General features: G+C 44.4%; 2 protein-coding genes across 2 annotated transcripts; one reads left to right on the forward strand and one right to left on the reverse strand.

Moving 5' to 3' along the window:
- The first annotated feature begins 1,474 nt into the window (after window positions 1–1,474).
- LOC121456369 (putative uncharacterized protein MSANTD5) lies at window positions 1,475–22,841 on the forward strand. The gene is made up of 3 exons (XM_041664447.1): window positions 1,475–1,514; window positions 2,021–2,311; window positions 22,735–22,841. Exons 1-3 carry the CDS (start codon window positions 1,475–1,477, stop codon window positions 22,839–22,841), a joined length of 438 nt encoding a protein of 145 aa, XP_041520381.1.
- On the reverse strand, window positions 19,722–19,967 carry LOC121456062 (transcription elongation factor 1 homolog). Its single transcript, XM_041663868.1, has one exon. The coding sequence runs from the start codon at window positions 19,965–19,967 to the stop codon at window positions 19,722–19,724; it is 246 nt and encodes an 81-aa protein (XP_041519802.1).
- Window positions 22,842–22,864: the final 23 nt, after the last annotated feature.

The raw sequence follows: 22,864 nt of genomic DNA on the forward strand, positions 1-22,864 counted from the left end.
CATCAAGGTTTTGAAGTAATGTGCTGCTCTCTGTTCAGAAATAAGTACATACAATTTAAAAGCTGTTTGCATGCACCAGGCATTCCCGTCTCTGAGCTGTGATTGGATTAAGTGATCAGCCTATTGCAGCATTAGAGAACAGTCGAGTCTTCAATCCTGGTCTACAGGTGCTGGATCATTGTCACCCAACCGAAAACTCTGGTTGTGAAGTTTATTAGAGAAACCACCTCTCTTTCAACCCTTTCACTCCATGCGGTTCCCCCTCCCCAGCTGTCCACTGCCAGGCCCCACTCCTCTGATGATTATTGATTAGGGGCAACCTTACAAACGACTCTTAGTTTCAAAATAACTGGCTAAAAACATCTGGTATGTCTCAGTTTTTCCATCAAATTCAAGATGAAATGAGAATTTTAGGGAAACAGTTTAAAGTATTTAATCAACAAGCCATGGTGACCCACACTTTAATCCCAGAGCTGGAGACTGGTAGCAAAAGCAGGACCTGTTGCATCTAAATAGTGAATTCCAGTATTGCCAGAATTATGTAGATATACAGGCTCAAAAATGATATTTGAATGTTGGACCCTGTTTTTAAACAGTGTCTTGGATGTTTTCTCTTGAGCCTGTATCTTGCTGAGAAGCCCAAGAGTTCCAGAAATCTGGGAAATGCTCCAGTCTCAGCCACCTGAGAGGGGATTAAAGGCTCCTGGTTAAGCTCTCCTGCTCCACCCTCCACACCCAGGTAGGTGGGTCTGATTCACTCCCATCCAAGAGCTTTATAAAGACCCAGATCTCCACTTGGCTCTCAGACTCCAGAAGCCTGGGGAAGTACACACAGCTCTACCTCCACACTGCAGACTCTGCAGCACCAGGACACAGAGAATCCAGCTTCTAAGACTCTGTGGAGCACAACAAATCTCTCTGGTGAAAATGTAGGTGATTTGGGGATTGGGGGAGTCCACTCTTGTGTTTTCTGGAGGATGGCTGGTGTATTTCTTTTTCAATTTTTCTCATAAATTTTACAGCCCAAAAGTGTGTCTCTGACATCTGTCTCCTTTCCATGTGTATAGGAAATCACTGGTAGTCATAGCAAACCTCATGGACAGTGGTGGTACTGTGTGTTATACTGAGGAAATTGGGCAAAACATGGTTAACTATCTTGAACATGATCTCATGTCCACAGTTTGCAGAGGTACAGACTTCTGCACCCTTCTTCTTGGGCTTTCTGGGTCTTTCTTGGCTAACACAGCATCTCAATGTTTCCAAGGCGATCCCAAACCCTTCTATACTTCCAAGAATGATCCTGGACCTCTGAACCAAACTTTGGTTATAGAAGACCTGAGATTATAGACTAATGCAAGCACCCTTGAGATATAGATTTTGCTGCATGGAAACAGTTTTAATATTTTCTTTATTCATTTCTGAGCAGATGGAACCATACCAAGAGGAACGATTGAGAAACACTGAAAAATCGAATATGGAACAGAGTGGGAAGCAGGAAGGACGAAGGCCCTCAGGTATTCAGAGGCAACCCTAAGTTAAAAACCAAATCTTCCATCCTATTTCTTTCCTGGAGACACACAGGCTTAGGCAAGATCTCAGTTGTGGATAGCTGTGTCAAGGACTGGCTTGGCCTCAGTGGTCCCAGGTTTTTGCCCTTCTTGCAAGAGACTCAAAGTCTCAGAGTTCTGTGAGAGTCTCCCTGGGGGGGGGGGTAGATGGGTGGAGTCTATGCAGGAACAATGTTCACAGGCAGCGCTTATCCCGTGTGAGCCCTTTCCATTCTGAAATGTGTTTTCTACAACAGAAGGAACCCACCTACACATGCAAGTCGTTGTACACCTTAGTATGAAGAGCAGGGTAGTCAGTAATTTGGGCATGTGAGCAAGTGTTCCTAATTTCTTGAGAACTGAACAAGGACACTTCTGGCTTCTGTCAGAGTTCATGAAGGGTCCCTGGAAAAGCTGAGATGAGCCTGCTCGAAGCGTCAAAGGCACTCATCACATCCCTCCTTCCCTTGCAGGTTCTTCCTGTCACCCATGGACTGACTCTGAAATCAGGATCTTCCTGGAGGAGTGGGAAGTAGTTGAACGCAGAGTGGGAAACCCAGGCAGGAAGATCTTGGAGAAGAGCTGGGCGATTTGCCAGCGAATCAATGAGAGGAGGGGTTTAAAGAAGAGCTGGGAAAGCTGTGTAGACCTGTTACTGACCCTGCAGAATCTGCACAGGTCACTCTGTAGTGGGAGACCAGAGGCTGTCCCCTTGTTTTCTCCGTATTCCGAGGCCCTGTATAGGATCCTGGGCCAACCCCCAGGTTAGTCTCTTCTGTATTCCTCTGTCAAGTCTTCTAGAGAGCAGCATAAGCTGCCCTGCCCTTCATGAGCATAGAGCAGAGAAAAACAGGTATAAATCCCCATTCCCACAGCCCATTGTTGTGCATAGAAAACCAGAATGTCTTTCCTCTATGTCATCCCAGAAGAATGTAAATCGGACATGTTCCAGGTGGACCAGAACATAGAGCAGATCATGGTTCAGTATGATTGAGCTCAGAGAGTGAGGGTGCCATGCTTATGAACTCTCTTTGTTTCTTCTCCCTTCCAGGTCCTTGCTGCCGTGATGGGTCTGGTGTATGTCTGCCTGCCTGCCAAGAACTGTCAACCTTCCGTGAATCGGCCTTTAGATTGTGGTACCACTGTTTCTTTTACACAGCTTCAGGGGAACCCATTGTTTACGAGGTCTTCGAAGAATTCCGTTTCCCAGAGGGGACCCCCTGAAGCACAGCCATCCTTCGTCATTTCCACACCTACCTCCTGCCTGTGATCCAGGAGACCCCCATGTCAGGCAGTAACCTTGGTCTAACGCTGATTAGCACCCAGATCCTCAGTGAAGACAAGTGGAGTTTCTTGTTTCTCCTCTGAAAGCCTCAGGACCATGCAGCATTGAGGGCGTAGGCTTCTTTCTCTACCTCATAAGACAATGGGAAAATCAATAAAGGTCACTGTAGTAAAACTCTCCTTCCTTGTCCTTGTTCTTCAGTGGGGTCTACAAGTAAAGAGGGGCTAAGGATTGTCACTTGAGGTTCCTCTTCTGGTGCCTTGGGACCTGCCCTCTCCCATCTATCCACACCTGGCTCCTGGTATAAAGTCTCCTCTCCTACAAGTGCAACCTCTACTCCCCTAGATGGCTGCTCATGACATTTTCATTCTCCTGCCCTCTTGTCCTACAACCGTACTCAGTCTGGGACAGCCTCAAACTGGATGTAGCTGATGTTATAGGAAGCACTTAAGTTTATGCAGGCAATGGAAAAAACAAAGTCATTCCTTTTTATTTATTGTTGTTGGTTTTTTGTTTTGTTTTTTTTTTTAAGACAGGGTGTCGCTATAGCTTTGAAGCCTGTCCTGGAACTAACTCTTGTAGACCAGGCTGTCTTTGAACTCACAGAGATCAACCTTGTTCTGCCTCTTGAGTGCCTGTCTCTGCCTCATTATTGCTGGGATTAAAGGCGTGAGCCACCCCTGCCCAGCTCAGAAACTCTTTCTTATATCAGGAAATATTTTTAGGATAGGAAGAAACACAGGGTGGTGGTTTGAGACTGTGCCCCATGGTCTTGCATACTTCATCGGTCATTCCACCATCCATGGTCCTCTCCGCTAAGGTGTAGTGGCCGTGGTCTTGTTGGAACTAGTATGTCAATAAAGGTAAGCTTTGATGGTTCAAGGATTGCTGCCATGTCCCATTGCCCTCTGTCTTGTTCCCCTGCTGTTCACAGATGGAGCTCTCTCTCTCTGCCCTTTCACACACTCTGCCTTGGCTGCCATTTGCTGCCTGTTTCCCACTAAATAATTCTGGGCACCTAGAAGTTTTCTTTCAAGAGAAGGGACCGTTCTTATTTCTCTCGAATATCTGCCTAATACACACTAGACATAGCTATATTCAGGCATCCAAAGATCATCAAGACTTGCTAGGAAGCTCCGGGATTCATAATCAGAAGGGACAGGGCTTTCCTGGGACACTGGTTTCCAAGGAAGGCTGTCCTGCTATGGGACTCCCATGCTAACTCCTTTAATGGGGCCTTGCTCAGCCCCTGGCCCTAGAGCGGAGCAGCGATTCCCCACTGAGAGCACAGCAGTAGTTCAAGGTCACCCTATGTTACTGAAGGCGAGTGTGTCAGTCTAGGGTCCCTAAAACCCTGTCTCTAAAGGAGAAGAGGACAACAGAGATAGCAACATATAAAAGGAAAACAGAAGTCTCCTTCCTTCCAGCTAACACCCGAGCTTTCTAGCTGACTGCCTCCCTTTTCCTGGGGCTTAAAGTTCCTATTATGTCTCAATGCACTCGGAACTGGCTCCTGTGTGTGAACCAGTGGTTTCCCATCCACTGCATCACATGACATGGGTGTGGTACCCCTGTGTGTGATCTCAGCAACTGTGAGATCAAGGGAGGAGGGCTCAAGTGGACGATCATCTTTGTGTGCAGTGTTAAGTGTAGGCTAGCCTGGGTGACATGAGATTCTGTCTCTGTAAACTCAAGCCAATAAAACTATACCACAAAACAGGTGAGGGTTTGTTTACCTAACCCTTGAAACCCACTGCTGTGGTCTCTGTTCAGGGCAGTTGCCCACGCCCTCCCTGAGTTCCCTCTGCATTCAAGTGAACACTGTAGATAGACCTTCCATCTGGGCAGAAGAAGCCACTGGGTGCTTCTGAACATCAGGGAAGCATCCAAAGCACAGGCACTGGGCCTGGTAAAAGTACTGACATCAAGTAAAGGACATCTGGGCTGGACCGCCAGACTAACAGCTGGTAGACTCAGTGCGACCTCCTCCATCGTAGGGGTCCCAGTGTCCCTCCAGTCTCGCCTTGTCCACAGGCTGTGCTGTCCCGCTGTCCCTCTGTGTCCTCTACTGCTACCTTTTGTTCTTTGTGCCTCCTGGGGAAGATGTCAGGCCCCACTTTCCCGATAACTATGGATTAGCTACAATCTCCCAGATATTCCTAAGTCACAAAATAATGGACTAAACACATTCTGTATGGCTCTGGTGCTCAGCCAAATTCTGGATGAATTGAGGATATTTAACAAATTTCTTAAATTATTGTAAAACCAGGCATGGTGGCCCACACCTTCAATCCTAGCATACGATATACGCATAAGGGGCCTGGATAGTTGCCTCTAAAGAGTGAGTACTGGAATGACCAGGACTAGGTAAAGATATCCTGTTTTAAAATGATATTTGAATATTGGACCTTGTTTATACATAGTGGTTTGGATATTTTCTGTTGAACCTGTGTCTTGCTGAGTAGCCTAAGCATTTCAGGAAATCCTCCTGTCTCAGCCTCCTGAGAGGGGATTAAAGGCTCCTGGTTAAGCTCTGCTGCCGCAGCCTCCTCCCTCCTCCCCAGGGCTACATTGTGGAGGAACTGCTGTGGAAGGGTGTGTCGTCTGCCCCACCCATGGAGAGCTTCACTGAACACTTTAAAGTCATATGAGCAAAACATCACCAAATATCCTCTTATTTCATGGATCCTACATGATCTTGAGAAGAAATAAATGCCGGTGGATTAAAGGCACACGCCTTTAATCCCAGCATTCAGGAGGCAGAGGCAGGAGGATCTTTGTGAGTTTATTGCCAGCCTGGTCTACAGTGCTAGTTCCAGGACAGGCTCCAGAGTTACAGCAAAAAACATTTCTCAGAAAAAAGGAACAAAAAAAAAAAAGAGAGAAAAGAAAAGAAAATTAAGGAAATCCAAGTAGACCACATGTGCCCAAATCTTCAAGCTTTGACAGTCTATGCATACAGAGTTTCCTGTCTAATTTTTATCCTATTTTGGAGTTTTGGTTTTCCTATTTATTGGGAAAGGTGGGTCAGAGACTGGAATGTGTACTTTCTGTTTTCCGTAATTACAGATGAACTCCAGTAGCACTGAGTCCCCAGTAGAGACTGCAGAGGTCCCCAGAGTCTGCTTAGTCAGTGTCTTTCCACCCCCATACGTCATCAGGTTCACTCAGTGGTGCATTGTACTGGAAACCCGAAGGCCAGGATTAGATTTAAATACCATCTCTTGTTATAGGAGAAAAAGGCTGGAAAGTGTTGTGGAATAATATTTTGACTATGGAAAGATGTGTTGCATTTGTTTATGCCACAGGCTATCACTCTAACTGTGTGAAGCTGTGTTGCTGTTGTTTATGCTGAATTTAATTAAGAAAAGATGTGTTGCATCTGGTCCACCTTGCCTGCCCAAGGCACCTGATTGGCCTAATAAAAATCTGTGTGGCCACAGCTAGTCAGAGAAAAGATAGGTGGGGCTGGCAGGCAGAGAGAATAAGTAGGAGGAGAACTCTAGGCTCCAGGAGAAGAAGAGAAAGGAGAAGGGAGAGAGGAGAAAGAAGGGGACATGCCTTGAGCAAGAAGCCAGGCAGCCACCAGACAGCCAGACATGAGAACCAATGAAGGTCAGATATATGGAAGGAAAGAAAATTGAAAAGCCTGAAAAATAAAGAAAAATAAAAAGGTAGATGAAGAGAAACAGGTTAATTTAGGCTGAAAGAGCTAGCCAGAAAAGATATTAAGGTAGGCTGAGCATTCATAGCTAATGAGAAGTCTCCATGTCATGAGTTGGAAACTGGTTGGTGCCCTAAAAGAAAAAGCCTTATAAGGGATAATTAGCAAAATGTGTGTCTAGCAGGTTTAAATACAGTATATGATGGGTAGCCGAGACTCTGCCTGGTTCCATGTGTAGTCAAGTATCGTTCCTCCTGTAGGAAGTTAGCAGTATAAACACAGTCAACAAAATAAATGCATACAATATATGAATACCAAGAACAACAATGAAATACCTATTTCTTGGATACTCTGGGATAGTGTTATCTATGTCAGTGAGTAATAAGGAGTTGACGGTACAGTAGACTTTCTATCTCCTACAGTCTCCTTCCATCCTACTCTCCCCCTTCTCCTCCACCCCTAGAGAAAGATACCTGCATCTGCAACCCTGTACAACTCTAATGGTTTGAAAGAGATAAAAAAGGAATCCCTATTTGTCTTTCCTGAGGATGAGTTGCCAACTGTGACTTAGCACAGCGGCCAGATGCTGGGATCCTCTGGGACAAAGGCAGGAGAAGGCTTGGACTGTGAAAGGATGGTGGGTTTCAGAGTGCTCATCTGGGATCCAGGGAATCCTCCCTGACACCACAGATGATGGGATTTGCTGTAGCTCTGCAGAAGGAGCAGGGATGCCATAACTCCAAGGTTGCTACATAGAAGAGGGCAAAACCATCAGAAGTTGAGTGTTCATAGAAAGCAGAGGTTGTCAACTCCCTCACAGAGAGGACCTGCCAATCACAGACACAGGGAGATCATAATCATGGCGTCCTCTGCTCTGCCTGAATTCAGCTACCAACTGTTCTTCCTTGTGTCTACTTTGAACAAGTCCAAAACCAACCCCCTTGGGGCAAGAGGACACACTTTGAAAATCACTGCTACTGCAGCACAGGGTTCTGGTACTGAGATGTTTATTCTAGAGAGCTGGAGATTTGCTCCACCTCCTCTATCCCCATCAGTAATCTAGTTTCTCTGGTCATTATAGTCATCTTCCTCTTCCTTATTCAGATCTTCCTCCACCCCAAGTCTATTGTATTCAACTGCTTTTTGTTCAAATTTCTCCCCTCATCTTCATCCCCCAACAAAAGAGGTAGGCCCTGTATGTGAAAGCGCGTGGACAGGTAGACAGCTTCACTGCCCCACTGCAGGCCCCAACATTCCTATCCACCAGGTGCCCTTACCTCTTTCTTTTTCCTTTCCCACGTAGTCAAGAGAGTGACCACAGCCCACGCCTCCAAGTATTGTGGATTATTTACAATTTGGCAGAGTGATTACTAGGTTAACATGAGAGTTTAAAAATTTCCGTCTTTGTTGCTCTTTGAAATAGTACCTATTTGAAGGGATTTACCACATATGGAAAAATCAACAAATTAGTATAAATCTTTGAGATTTTTTGTTTTTTAAAAATGGCCATAGGTTTCTCAAAGGAGTCCAGGCTCTACAGCAACTTTAGAAAATCACCAGTCTTTCAATTCCTGGAATGAAATTACAAACTATTGTTTTTCTAGTTTGATTCACACCACACACCCATGTAGGGTGGCTCTGATTCAATCCCACAAGACTTTTATAAGGAGATGGATCTTTGAAGGCATAAGTCACAAAACAATCCCACACCAGTTTGGAATTATGATTAATAAAATGGTTATTTATTTAAAGGGAGAAAAACTTATAGATCACCGTCTCAGACAACAGCCCTCTGCACAATCAGGAAGGAAGTCTAACAGCTGGAAGCAGAGCTGGACACAAGAGAACAAGCACACAGCTACCACTGCTTTTCAAACAAAAGAGACCACGCTCAAGTGGGCCGGTATCTTAAAGGGTATTGGCTGAAGGAGCGGAAGTAGCTCCCACAGCACCTACCCCTTTTGTTTAAATAAGAGAGTTGCAAACCCAATACAAAACAATATACACTAGAAACAGATATCAAGTATAAGATTAGAATTACAATCAACATAAACAATATTAAGCAAGGAACATATGCTAAATGTTTTAATAAACATTCTATCCTAAGGAGTCTAAGTCTTGTATTGGAGATAGCTTGGCTAGATCATAAGAGGAAGGTAACTACAACTATCTAATCTTCAACTCTATCGAAGGCCTGAGAAGGGAGATAATATTACTTGAGCAGGCAGGAAGTACAATCAAGTAGCTTCCAAAGCAAGCAATATATGAGAGACAACTAGCTACCTCAGCAATCACCCAAAGTCTCATTTTGCAATATTGAAGCAACCAACTTTGGCTATGGCCTAGTATAATGGACAGACCATTTTCAGAGGCAGGAAAATTTTCAAAACCATCTTATCCTGTCTTGGCAAGATTTGACAGTCCTGCTTACCCGTTTCCGGATATCATGTAACTTGTCAGTGGTTGAGGCATTTTATGTTCCTTGCCCAAAGGCTGGTTTTGCCAAGAAGAAAACAAGCTCCAAGTGGAGTGTCTTTGGTGCTCAACATTCTCTCAGGAATAGATTGGTGCTGTCAGAAGCAGTCATGTCTGATGTAAACAGAACCCTAAGTTACTTAAATGCCATGTTCTACAGATCCTTGAAGTGGTTGAAGATTCCCTATCTAGACAGAATACAGTCTCTATATATCTAAAGAACCTAATTGATCTGACTGTGTGTACAACAAACATGAATAACGATTGACCTATAATAATTAATACTTGTATAACTTAAAGACTAAAACTTCAAGTTAGAATATTAAATAATCTGTAAATAAATGTGCAACAAATGAGGATAGTGACCTCAAAATGTAAACAATTTATAAGTATTTTGATCAGAGGTAGGAGTAATATATAATGCAATATTAAAATATATCCTAAAAGTTGTGTCAATATACAAAATGTCCTAAATCAAGGTAAAAACAGCATATATACAATCTGACAAAATAACTTTGCATAGGTATACAAATGTAAACAAAAGTAACAGATATAATATTAACTTGTATCAATATATAAATCTATACCAATGTAAATTATCCATAAATAATAGCTCACAAGTATTCACTCTATTACCCACCATTACTATCTCCCTCCCCTTTCTTAATAAACATAGTTTTCAACCCAGCCCTTTATCTAATACAAGTAATAATCAACAACCCCTAAACAGTGTTCCCAGCCCTATGAATAAATTTTTTGGGAATGGGGGAGCCGTCTCATAGAATTGCTTCCCGCTGTCATGGGGGCAATGTTCTCTTAATGGAATCCTGCAAAATTAAAGTGATGGTTAAGCTCCAAAATTACTGTCTAGTATAGTTGCAAATAGTTTCCAAGCAGTCATAGATAGGGTTTTTTTTTCAAAATTCTTATTTGGAGTCCTGGCCAGAATGTCATGAGAAGGTGCTCCATTTCAGTAGCTAGTACCCAAATAAAGAAGCAGTCTTATAGTAGTGCTGTCTGCATCACGATGTCATCTCAGCTAGGAAGAGTTGTTGCTGTGGGGCCCCATTTTCCTGGAAACTTCAAAGATCATTGCAGAAAAAGGATCTGTAGGAAAATCTATTGTTCATCATGAAAAACTTAAATGTCATTTATATATATATATATATATATATATATATATATATATATACATTCAATGAAGAATATGATATAGACAAAAAAGGCACGGAGAAAGTAAAAATTTTTCCTAAAGTCTTTCTTCTGTCCCATACCAGATGGCTCACAATATGAGACAGAAACTCTAAATGTTGCTTTTAACAACACACTTGGATTTAGAGAAGTACAGAGCCATTGTCCAACTCCAAAAGCAGCTGAATATATTAACATATATGGATTCATAAACAATGTTCTGTTTTCTAGATGCTCCTTAGTGGATAGTTATTTTTTCTTCTGTCAGCATGCAAACATCCAGGGCCTCTTGAATTTTTGATGATGTGTATTTTCCTGCAAAGATAAGAGCAGAACCCTGCCCTAACTCTTATGAGCTTTGCTCACCACCATTGTGGGTGTGGTATCATTTCTCTTTTTCAAGAGGTTTCTCCTTTTCAAAGCAAATCTTTATTAGTTTTGATGGTATCCATAATTTTTCTTTTCCTGTGGAAACAAGAGCGAAACCCCTTCCCCAAAGTAGTAAATCTCCTGGTTTCCATTGTGAGGGCAACACATCCTTGAAATACACTGGTTGAGTCAATTCAGAAGTTTTTTTCCATTATCCAATGCCTCTCTGCTGTTGTTGTTTCTTTCTCATTAGTGTTAAGAAAATTCAAGGTTAGTAAAGCATTATGCAATCTATTTCTGGGGGTATTTTCTGTCCCTTTCTGTTTGTTCAGCATATCATTTATAGTACAATTTGACCTTTCTATAACTGCCTGACCTGTAAGATTATTTGGTATACCTGTAATGTACTTTATATTATAATAAGCAAAAAAGCATTTCATTTTCTTAGATACATATGCCGGACCATTGTCTGTCTTTATTTGTGCAGGTATACCAATGATGGCCATAACTTCCAAAATCTGACCACAATGAACTAGACAGAAGAGAAATTAAAGAAAAATAGCCTTTAATGCACTTGACTGGAGACCACTTCCTAAATATAACCCCAGTAGCACAGACACTGAGATCATCAATAAATAAATGGTACCTCCTGAAACTAAGAAGCTTCTGTAAAGCAAAGGAAACAGTCAATAGACAACAAGACAGCCCACTGAATTGGAAAAGATAAACACCAACCCCCACATCAGACAAAGGATTGATCTCCAAAATATATAAAGAACTCAAGAAATTAAACATCAAAATTCTAAACAACCCAATTAAAAAAATGGGGTACAGAACTAAACAAAGAATTCTCAACAGGAGAATCTCAAGTGGCTGAAAGACACTTAAGGATATGTCCAACATCCTTAGCCATCAGGGAAATGCAAATAAAAACAATGAGATACCATCTTACATCTGTTAGAATGGCTAAGATTAAAAGCACCAATGATGGCTTATGCTGGAGAGGATGTGGAGTAAGGGGAATACTCATCCATTGATGGTGGGAATGCAAACTTGTGCAACCACTTTGGAAATCAGTATGGTGGTTTCTCAGAAAATTGGGTATCAACATACTTCAGGATCCAGCAATACCACTCTTGGGCATATACCCAAAAGATCCTCAATTGTACTAAAAGACATTTGTTCAACTATGTTCATAGCAGCATTATTCATAATAGCCAGAACCTGGACACAACCTAGATTCCCCTCAACCAAAGAATGGATAAAGAAGATGTGGCATATTTACACATTAGAGTACTACTCAGGAAAACAGCTGAGGCTAGGTATGTGTAGGGAGTGTCCCTGCACAGAGGACCAGAGAGGCCATTGTGGGAAGCTGTGAAGATAAAGCCTGGTTTTTTGGAAACCCGAAGATATTTGAGTTGACAGAGCCATAGGACACCTGCAAAAGAAAGCTTTTATCAGGGACTAGAAGCAGCCCAGGAGAAATAACCATTTGCTGTCAACAAAACTGAAAGAAGTTGGGGATCTAAAGAGCATTTTGACATCAGACATGGAGATGCAGAGTTTGAGTTGCCTTGTTCAGAGAGGGGCAGGACTCTCATGGGCTTGAACAAAGCATGGCATATCAAGTTGAGGCAGGACTGACCTCCTCTCTGAACAAAAAGTTATTTTAAAAATGAGAGAGAGAAGTTTTAGCTATATTAGCATGAGGACTCTCTTTAACCTGTACTGAAATCCTCAGTGTAGAAAAGGAAGTTAATGATACTCTGTAAATAGAGTTGACTCGTGCTTTTGATGGACAGTAAAAATTTGGGGACCATGAGGCTGGTTCTGGGGTAAAAGCATGAGCAAACTATAGTGTCACTTTAATTGTATTTTAATTTTTTTATTCTGATTTTTAAAATTATTTATTAAAAATTTCCACCTCCTCCCATTTCCCTCCCACTCCCCCCACTCCTTCTCCCCCTTCTTCTCCAGTCCTAAGAGCAGTCAGGGTTCCCTGCCCTGTGGGAATCCAAGGTGCTCCCCGCTCCATCCAGGTCTAGGAAGGTGAGCATCCAAACAGACTAGGCTCCCACAAAGCCAGTCCATGCAGTAGGATCAAAACCCAGTGCCATTGTGCTTGGCTTCTCAGTCAGCCCTCATTGACAGCCACCTTCAGAGAGTCTGGTTTGATCACATGCTACATCAGTCCCAGTCAGCTGGCTTTGGTGAGCTCCCATTGGATCAGCCTATTGTCTCAGTAGGTGGACGCACCCCTCGCGGTCCTGACTTCCTTGCTCATGTTCTCCCTCCTTCTGCTCCTCATTTGAACCTTGGGGTCTCAGTCCAGTGTTCCAGTGTGGGTCTCTGTCTCTATCTCCATCCATCACCAGAAATTGTATTTTAATAAATAAAGATTGCCTGAAGAGCTGAGAGTTAAACAGTCTTATTGGTCAGCCTTACAGACAAGGTAATGGTAACACACACCTTTAATCCCAGTAGCCACACTACTTTTCCATACAAACCAGATGGTACACTTCTTTAAACCTAATGGTGCATGCCTTTAATCCCAGGCCTTTAGAGAATTATAATTTGGGAGGAAACAGCTGTCAAACACGGAGTCATTCTGAGATTGCTGGAGGCAGGATTGCCATTTTCAGACTGAGACAAAGAAAGAGCAAGTGGCTGGTTGCTTGGCTTTTCAGGTCTTCAGGTTGAACCCCAATTTGTCTCCCAGAGATTTTATTAATCGTGCTTCAGCAAAGTTTATTCTGCACAAAATAGTGTATATACTACTTATTGATGTTACCATCAGTTTACAACAAGGCAGTAACTGTAATGGTATTAGAATTATACAATTATTTCCCTGCTAACTTTGACATTTAAACTTTTAAACTGAGAACCTTTAGCTCAAAGTAAAACTTGAAATATAAATTCAGTTACAGAAGGATTGAAAACATCACAAAATAATGAATACAATCCACAGAGAGACAGGAAAATCTCCTGATCCTTTTAGAGTTTATCCTACGGAATATCGCAGGTTTCCTTTCTGTGTGACTCAGTTTATTCAATTAGCAAAAGTTCAGCACAGCTAACCAAGTAAAAAAGCCTAGAAGTACAACTCTTTACTTGTTGACCCCGCTCAAGTGACAAGGACAAGACAGGAGAACTTTATTCAACGGCCTTTATTGAGTACAACAATTTCTTCTCCTATGAGGTAGAGACAAAAGCCCACACACAATGCTACACGGTCCTGAGATGATCAGAGAAGAAACAAGGAACCTGCACTTGTCTTGACTGAGGATCTTGATGTTTTTCAGCCATTGGTATGGCTGCTGCTGGAGGCCGGGTCGCCTGGGATGAAGGCAGAAAGTAGGTGTGGAACTGAGAACAGCTAGCTCTAATTCTTGGTCTCCCTTCTGGAAAACAGGGATTCCCACTTGGACATCATAGACAATGGGATCCCCTGAATAGAGATGCCATAATCCTCAGGGTCATTGCTGGAAGGTTGAAGGTTCATGGATGTCAGGGGCATACCATACACATTACCGTAGACAGGAACTGAGGGGAAAAAAAAGTGGATAGAATTCAAAAGCATGTCATTCTCACTCTCCCTGAATTATGCTATCTATGGTCTGTGCAGTGTGTCTTGGTCCTCCCTGAACATATCCAGTTTCCATTCCCTTGGGGTAAGAGTGGAAGGCAAACAGAGATGACAGACATTTGTGTCTGCTATATGCAATAGTGGCCTGTTGTGCACTGCCCTCTGGTCAAGAGGACAAGCCAACTGATGCTGCTCCCTAGTCAACTTGACAGGAGAATACAGAAGAGACTAACCTGGGGAGTGGCCCCGGATCCTGTACAGGGCCTCGGAATAATGAGAAAACAAGGGTAGAGTTCCTGTTCTCCCCTGACAGAGTGTCCTGTGAAAAGTCTGCAGGGTATCCAGCAGGATGACACAACTTTCCCTGCTCTTCTTTAAACCCCGCCTCTCATTGATTCGCTGGCTAATTGCCCAGCTCTTCTCCAAGATCTTCCTGCCTGGGTTTCCCACTCTCTGTTCAATGACTTCCCACTCTGTAGTAATAAGGGTGGAGGGGCTGCGTCCCCGGCACCCGGCCGCCCCCACGGCTAGCTTTACCCAAAATAATTACACGGAAACTGTATCCTTTTTTTTTTTTTTTTTTTTTTTTTTGGTTTTTCGAGACAGGGTTTCCCTGTAGCTTTTGGTGCTTGTCCCGGAACTAGCTCTTGTAGACCGGGCTGGCCTCGAACTCCCAGAGATCCACCTGCCTCTGCCTCCTGAGTGCTGGGATTAAAGGCGTGCGCCACCACCGCCCGGCTTGGAAACTGTATTCTTTTAATCACTGCTTGGCCCATTTCTATCTAGCCTCTTCTAGGCTAATTCTCACATATTAATTTAGCCCATTTCTAATCATCTGTGTAGCGCCCCTAGGTGCGCTTACCGGGAAGATTCTAGCCTATGTCTATCCTGGGTCGGAGCTTCGTGGCGTGTGTCTGCCTGGGAGGTGGTTGTGTGGCGTCTCTCTGAGGCGTCTGCTCCTGAGAGGAGAGCTGTCAAGTCTGAGCTCACTTTCTCTTCCTCCCAGCGTTCTGTTCTGTTTACTCCTCCCACCTATCTTCTAACCAATAAAATGGGCCAAGGCAGTTCCTTTATTAGCCAATGACCTTCCTCCATCACCACTCCTCCAGAAAGATCCGGATTTCAGAGTCAGCCCAATTGTAAGAGGAAGACACTGCAAAGGAAGGAGGGGTGTGATGAGTGCCTTTGATTCCATGCACATAAACATCTCAACTTTTCTAGGAACCCATTCTGCACACTGAGTGAAGCCAGTTGTGGCGTCATTCAGTTCTCAGGAGATTAGAAACACTTGCTCACAAGCCTACGATTACCAGCTACCCTGCTCTTAATCCCAAGGACTACAATGGATTGCAAGCGTAGGTGGGTGTCTTTAGTTGTAGAAAATATGTTACTGAATACAAAAGGTTCACATGGGATGAGCACTGCCTAGGAAGGTTGTCCCTACATAGACCCAACCCACTTCCCTTTCAGGGAGACTCTCACAGAACTCTGGGACTTAGCATCTCACGCAAGGCCAGCAACCTGGGACCATTGAGGACAAGCCAGTCCTTGACACAGCTGAGTTCCAGCCTAAGCCATTATGTCTCCACGAAAGAAATAGGATGGACGTGTTGGCTTTTTTTTTTAAAGCATTTAAAATTTTTTTTTTATTGAGAAAAGGAGAAAAAAAAACAAGTTTCCACCTCCTCCCAGCCTCCCATTTCCCTCCCCCTCCTCCCACCCTACGCCCCCTCCTCCCACCCTTCTCCCCCTCCCCCCACTCCTCTCCCCCTCCCTCTCCAGTCCAAAGAGCAGTCAGGGTTTTCAGCCCTGTGGTAAGACCTAGGACCTCCCCCCTCCGTCCATATCTAGGAAGGTGAACATCCAAACTGGCTAGGCTCCCACAAAGCCATCACATTACGTAGGAACAAACCCCCGTGCCATTGTCCTTTGCGTCTCATCAGCCCTCATTGTTCGCCATGTTCAGAGAGTCCAGTTTTATCCCATGCTTTTTCAGTCACAGTCCAGCTGGTCTTGGTGAGCTCCCAATAGATCAGCTCCACTGTCTCAGTGGGTGGGTGCACCCCTCGTGGTCCCGACTTCTTTGCTCATGTTCTCCCTCCTTCTGCTCCTCATTGGGAACTTGGGAGCTCAGTCCAGTGCTCCAGTGTGGGTCTCTGTCACTATCTCCATCCATCGCCAGATGAAGGTTCTATGATGATATGCAAGATATTCGTCAGTATTGCTCTAGGATAGGGTCATTTCAGGTTCCCTATCCTCAACTGCCCAAGGAACTAACTGGGGACCTCAGCTTGGGCACCTGGGAGCCCATCTAGGGTCAGGTCTCTTGCCAACCCTAAAGTGGCTCCCTCCCTGACTTCAAACACTATTACAGGGCTTTTTTTTTTTTCAGTGTTTCGAGACAGGGTTTCTCTGTGGCTTTGGAGCCTGTCCTGGAACTAGCTCTTACAGACCAGGCTGGTCTCAAACTCACAGAGATCTGCCTGCCTCTGCCTCCCAAGTGCTGGGATTAAAGGCGTGCGCCACCACCGCCCGGCTGAAGTGTTGGCTTTTAACTGAGGGTTGCATCAAATACCTGAGGGCCTTTGTGCTTCATGATTTCCACTCTGTCCCACACCAGATTCTTCAGTGTTCCTTAATCTTCTGACTTCGCCTTGTTCCCTCTGCTCCAAAGAGAATAAAGAAAATATTAAAACTGTTTCCATGCAGCAGAATCTCTGTCTCAGTTGAGAGTGGATTCAGGTTTCAGCATCTTGCAGCATGAGAAAACACTGAACTCTTCCTTCCCAATCTACTTAGGGATGTTAAATCTTCTCACTTAAGGGAAAGCTTGTCTGGAAAGTGTAACCAGGAGAGGCCCCAGTCTATAGCACATCAGCCCCCAGCTGAAGGGAATGTTCAAAGACAGAAGCACCTCTCCTCTGAGAGACCCCACCCACTCTGTCCAGTTTACTCTCTTCCCACACTCCATTCCATCATCCTAGTGCTAGAAATCCATATGAAGACCTCCTCATGAGTCCCTGCTTTGCTTCTAACATAGTAAGGATTAAGACGAGGTCTGGGAACAAGTAACTGGCCATAAAGAATCAGAAAGCAAGGTCATTTGGGCTGAGTCTATAATCCCAGCTCTTCATAACATGTAAAAGCTGGTTCAGAAGTTCAGGGTCATTCTTGGATGTATAGTGGGGTTTGGGTTAGCCTTGACACATTGAGATGATGCCTCGTTCATGGAAAACCCAGAAAGCCCATGAAGAAGGAGAGTGCAGAAGTCTGTACCTCTGCAAACTGTGGGCATGGGATTCTGTTCAAGGTAGTTACCCAGTTTTCCCTGTTTCCTTGGTGGTGAAATGCACAGAGTCCAGCACCTTCCAAGAGCCTTGCTAGGAAGACCAAACGATGTCATACACGCATGGAAAGAGTCACATGCCAGAGGCTCACTTTCGGGGTATGAAATTTCTGAGAATATTTGAAAGAGAAATACACCAGCCATCCTCCAGTGAACACAAGAGAGGATTCCTACCCCCAAATCACCTGCATTTTCCCTGAAGAGGTTTGTTGCACTCCACAGAAGTTAGATGCTTGAACTCTGTGTCCTGGTGCTACAGTCTGCAGTGTGGAGGTAGAGCTGTGTGCACCTCCCTGGGCTTCTGGAGTATGAGAACCAGGTGGAGGTCTGGGCCTTTATAAAGCTCTTGGGTGGGATTGAATAAGACCTACCTCCCTGGGTGTGGGGGGTGGAGCAGGAAACCTAAACAGGAGCCTTTAATCCCCTCTCACGTGGCTGAATCCAAGGATTTCCCAGATTTCTGGAATTTTTAGGCCACTCAGCAACACAGAGGCGCAACAGCAAATATCCAAGGCACTGTGTAAAATCAGGGTCCAACATTCAAATATCATTTTCTTAGACACAATATCTTCACATAATCCTGGCCACCCTGGAACTCACTGTTGAGATTCAACAGGTCCTGTTTTGTCTCCCTGTCTCCAGGGCTAGGATTAAAGTTTTGGGCCACCATGGCTTGGTGGTTCAGGACTTTCATACTTTTCCTTTTCCTAACATCCTCTATTCATCTTGTTGATGAAAAACTGAGACATGCAGAATGATTCTAGCCAGGTATTTTGAAACTAAGAATCATCTGTATGTTTGTAGCTAACCAATAATGACAGAAGTAGAGGACTTTGGCAGACTTGATGATCTGCAAAAAGTCTGAAAGATGTTGTTTTTCTGACACCCTTTTCCACTGGGGTTTCTAACTGAAAAGGAAAAATTTACTTGGCACCAAGCCAAAGGACAGTATTTATATACATGGCCATGAAAATGGAACTGAGGATTTGAATGTTGCCTTAAAATCCTCAAATTATCATTGCTTCATTTATCCTACACCAGGCTGGTGAAGAAAATGTTGATGAGAGATGAGAGCTTTCTCCTCCCAACTTATAATTCTATTTCCGGTATTAAGGGAGCGCACCACTACCACCTGGTTGCTATAGCAAGCTAGTGTGGCTCCTGGGATTAAAGGTGTGTGTCATTATGACCACTGGGATTAAAGGTGTGTGCTACCACTACCTGGTTTGTAAGGCTGGACCGAATATATGGATAAAAAGAGTTCGACATTATTCTGCGGATAGTGTGGAACCCTAGTGAAGGGGAACTTCCTGGAATCTTTGAGAGTGACCCTGGTAAGGAATTCTAGTAAGTAGTAATAGAAAGCCTTAACTGGCCATGCCTTGGAGCTGGGAAATTCTTTCATTGGCTTTTCTTTTTACTCACATCTACAAACAAATTATTCATGAAAACCATTCCATGCAGACGTCAAGTAATCAGTTTATCCAGAGACCGTGAGAACAGGAATCACAAGTTCTGTGACCACAGAAGAGAGAGTAGAGATAGGATTGAGCAGCTGTCGTGGCAGTAAAAGGTGACATTCCAGAAAAGAAGCCTTCACACAGAAGACTGATAGAGAGGAGTAATTTCAGGTCCCTGATTACCTAGCTGGGGAACCCTCCTGCCTGATCCAGATATTCAACCTCTCGACATTTACAAGTCCCATTGAAGGTCAAGAATAGGGCATAAAGAACAAGGTCCTGGACATGATTTGAATTTCAAATTTTATTCTGATATGAGGTATGCGGGGCGGGGGGGGGGAGCAACTGGTTACGACATGACAGGTGCTTACAGAGTTTTCCAGAAATAGCATGTCTGGGATTTTACTATCTTCATTGGTGATCTGGATGGTTCTCTGAGTCTGAGACTTCTGAGGGAGGTTGGGGTCTCCTGGGACAGAGGCTTAGACCAGGTGTGACAATGGCCATGGAGAGCTCCTCTTGGAATGATTATGTCACTGGAGGAATACGGTTCTGAAATTTGAGGCCACCTTGTGCAGCGTGGTGAGACGAAGTACCTTTCACCTTCACGCCAGCTCCAAGCAGCCAGGGCCACCATGACAATCACATCTACAGTCATACACACACGTCTACTCATTCACATCCACCCCATACACAGAAGGAAGGTTTTCACAGCCCTGGACCAACACCCTGGAATGTCTCTGGATTGGTACCCAAGTCTGGACCTGGTGAAGGGCTAGGTCCTTGCTCTTGCTACTAATTAACTGCCTCGCAGGCGTCTATCCAATCGCTGTACACATCCACTGGGTCTGACAGATTTGTAATGCGTGTCTGGAACTCCTCTAGGCACACAGCACAGGAGATGACTCCAGTCTTGCGAGCATGGTTCATTTTAACATCACAAGACTTCTCATGGTTGCAGAAGGGGCACGTGAACTGTGTGTCCAGAGGTTCTGTCCTCTTCTTGGGTGGTGGCTTTCGTTTAGACTTCTTTCGTCCCATGGCTGAAGGGGGATGAGAAAATGAAAAGACAGGAAAAAGACAAAAGGTTAGTGGACAAACATCTGCATTTGCTTTGTTAACCTTCCGCACTGAGAAAGGGTGGATTTGGAAATAACTCTTTGGGGCAGAGCCTTGACTTAATTCTGAGTTATAGACCGATGCTGGGCTATCTAAAGTCACCATGTTTCAAAAATTGAAAATCAGGTAGAAAAGTGTGTTCCTAGTGCTGGGGAGAAGAGGACAGAGAAGCAGTCAGTGTTTAAGAGTATAATTGAGATGGACCCTTGAGTTCTAGAACAGTCTGGCCTCAGAGAGATTGTGGGTCATTAAAGGAAAAGGAGGGCTTGGGGGCAACATATAAAGAGAGAATGGAGGAAGGGAGGGAAGTGAAATCAACTAAGGTGTGGTCTGGACGGTGGGTGCCCCGGATCCCAGCCCTTGTTCTGTGCCGACCAGCGCCTAGGCTTGGATTGATGGTAAGTTTGGGACCAGTCTAGCCATCATTACACTATCTTAGATACGTGAATATGTAAACGTAAGATATGTTCTCCAGGTCAGACGCCCATAATCCTAGAGCTAGGAGGAGCTCAATCAAGGGTAGCCTGTGCTGCACACAGAGAATTTCTGTCAAATGGAGACAATTACTTAGGTAGAAGCATGGAGAGCCTATAAACCAGAATTCCTAAACCCAGAATGGAGGGGATAGACAGCAGAGTGTCCTTGAGGCCATCTGGCCCCCAACCGGAATTTAAGACCAACATTGCACCATACATGTGAACCAGTACTAAAAAGACAAAATATGCTATTGTGGCTCAGATCTAAAACAGAGGCAGGGGATCACTGGGTGTTACAGACCAGCCAGCAATGCCCATTAAGTTTAAGATTGGCCTGATATAAAGAGCAAAGCCCTGCCGTGTGTGTGACCAATGAAGAGAACAAGACGAGTGTCTCGGGGCTGTGTTCCAGGCACTGTGGGAGCAGAGCTGTGAGGATCACAGTGCAAGGTGGTAGTCATCCTGGTTCACGACATAAATCTCCGAACACACGGGGCAACCTGTAAGGCCCCATTTCAAAAGTCATGAAAATGCAGCCTAGCTCACAAAAAGACACAAGAGTGGGCTTTCCCATCTCACCTGAACGTTTCGGCCTTGGCTTCCTGCTACTATTCCACAGAGTCTGGACCCAGAGGTCTCTGTGCCCTGATGTGTGCAGCAGAGCCTGGAGTGTGGAGAGGAGACCATGTGGGGATCCATCTCCTTATAAAGGTCTTGAGGGATTGAATCACACCCGCCCTACATGGGTGTGTCGTCTGGATCAAACAAGATAAACAATAGTTTGTAATTCCATCCCAGGACTGTAAAGCCTGGGGATTTTCCAAAATTGCTGTAGAGCCTAAGCTCCCTTGAGAAACATACAGCAATTAAAAAAAACTTCAAAGACTTCTATTAATTCATTTGATTTCCCCACACGTGGTGAGACCCTTCAAATAGGCTACCATTTCATAGAGCAACTAAGATTGAAAATTTTTAAACTGTCATGGTAACCTAATAATCAATTTGTCAAATGTAATTAATTCACAATACTTGGAGGAGTGGGCTGTGGTTAATGTCTTGACTACATGGGAAAGGAAAAAGAAAGAGGTAAGGGCACCTGGTGGATAGGAATGGTAGCGTTCTGCTTTGGGCTGTGGACCCGAGTACTTGCTTTCAAATGCCAGTTATTACTGTTTGTTTGGGGGATGATTTTGAGGGGAGCAATCTGAGCAAAAAGAACTTAAATACGGTAGACTTGGTGTGGAAGAAGCTCTAAAGAATGAAGAGGAAGAAGGTGATAATGACCAGAGAAACTAAGAGAACTGAACGGGTTGGAGGAGGTGGGGCAAATCTCCAGGTCTCTGGAATAATCAGCTCAGTACAAGGACAGGGGATTATCTGGATTCAGGGCGAGTGGCAGTTCATGATTATCATCTCACGGTGTTTATACGCGGCAGGTCCTTCCTATGAGGGGTGTGATGACCTCTGCTTTTCATGGACACTCAGCCACCACTGGAATTGTTATGTGATATTTTGTCTGTATTCAGACAAACAAAGCTTGTCTGGAGGTCAGAGGGTAGAGCTAGTCACTAGTTAGCTACAGATGCCACTCAATGGTGGCACACACGCCTTTAATCCAAGCAGGTGGGAGAGGTGGGAAGATCAGGAATTCAAGATCACCCAGGGCTATACCAGATGTACCAGTAGGAAAGAGAAACACAGCCAGGTGATGGTGGCTTACACCTTTGATCCCAGTACTTGGGAGGAAGTAGAAATATAGGGAGTTCAAGGGCACCCGGGATTATACTAGAATGAACCCGTCTAAAAGAGAAATAGAGCAGGCACTGGTGGCTCATACCTTTGATTCCAGTACTTGAGAATAAGTAGGAAAATCAGATTGATCATGTCTAAAAGAGAAACAGAGCAGGTGGTGGTGGCTCACAACTTTGATTCTAGCACCTGGGGTCTGATGCCTTGGACACCAGCACCTTGTAGCCTCAGTCTTTGATCCCAGCATTGGGAAGTGGAGACAGGGATCTAAGACAGGTGGAGACAGGGTCTCTCCCCCATTCAGTCTGAGGATTCTTAGAGACAGAATCGCCCCCATTTGGTCTGAGATTTTGCACAGGTAAATCCTCTAGTGCAGCTGGCCGTTTTGCATCTCAGATCTCCAGGCAAGCTTTGTTTGTCAGAACACAAACAAAATATACAATAGGTTTTCCCTTCTCCTCTGTCTCCTGTGCACCAGCTTTGGGATTTTGGCATTCCCATTCCTTCAGCAGAGCTACAAGAAAACCCATCACCTATGATGTCCAGGGAGGACTCCCTGCTTCCCAGATGAGCACTCTGGGAACCCACCATCCT

Source organism: Microtus oregoni, unplaced genomic scaffold (genome assembly GCF_018167655.1).
Source record: "Microtus oregoni isolate MIOR12 unplaced genomic scaffold, Mior012 000015F_ref0000493, whole genome shotgun sequence".
Lineage (NCBI taxonomy): Eukaryota > Metazoa > Chordata > Mammalia > Rodentia > Cricetidae > Microtus > Microtus oregoni.

What these genes read in the sequence shown, in the direction of transcription:
- LOC121456369 (XM_041664447.1), top strand. Translation starts at nt 1,475, where the DNA reads ATGGAACAGAGTGGGAAGCAGGAAGGACGAAGGCCCTCAG. An exon ending in GGAAGGACGAAGGCCCTCAG is followed by an intron (nt 1,515 to 2,020) that starts GTATTCAGAGGC and finishes CTTCCCTTGCAG; the next exon opens with GTTCTTCCTGTCACCCATGG. An exon ending in GATCCTGGGCCAACCCCCAG is followed by an intron (nt 2,312 to 22,734) that starts GTTAGTCTCTTC and finishes CTTCTCCTCTGT; the next exon opens with CTCCTGTGCACCAGCTTTGG.
- LOC121456062 (XM_041663868.1), bottom strand. Translation starts at nt 19,967, where the DNA reads ATGGGACGAAAGAAGTCTAAACGAAAGCCACCACCCAAGAAGAGGACA.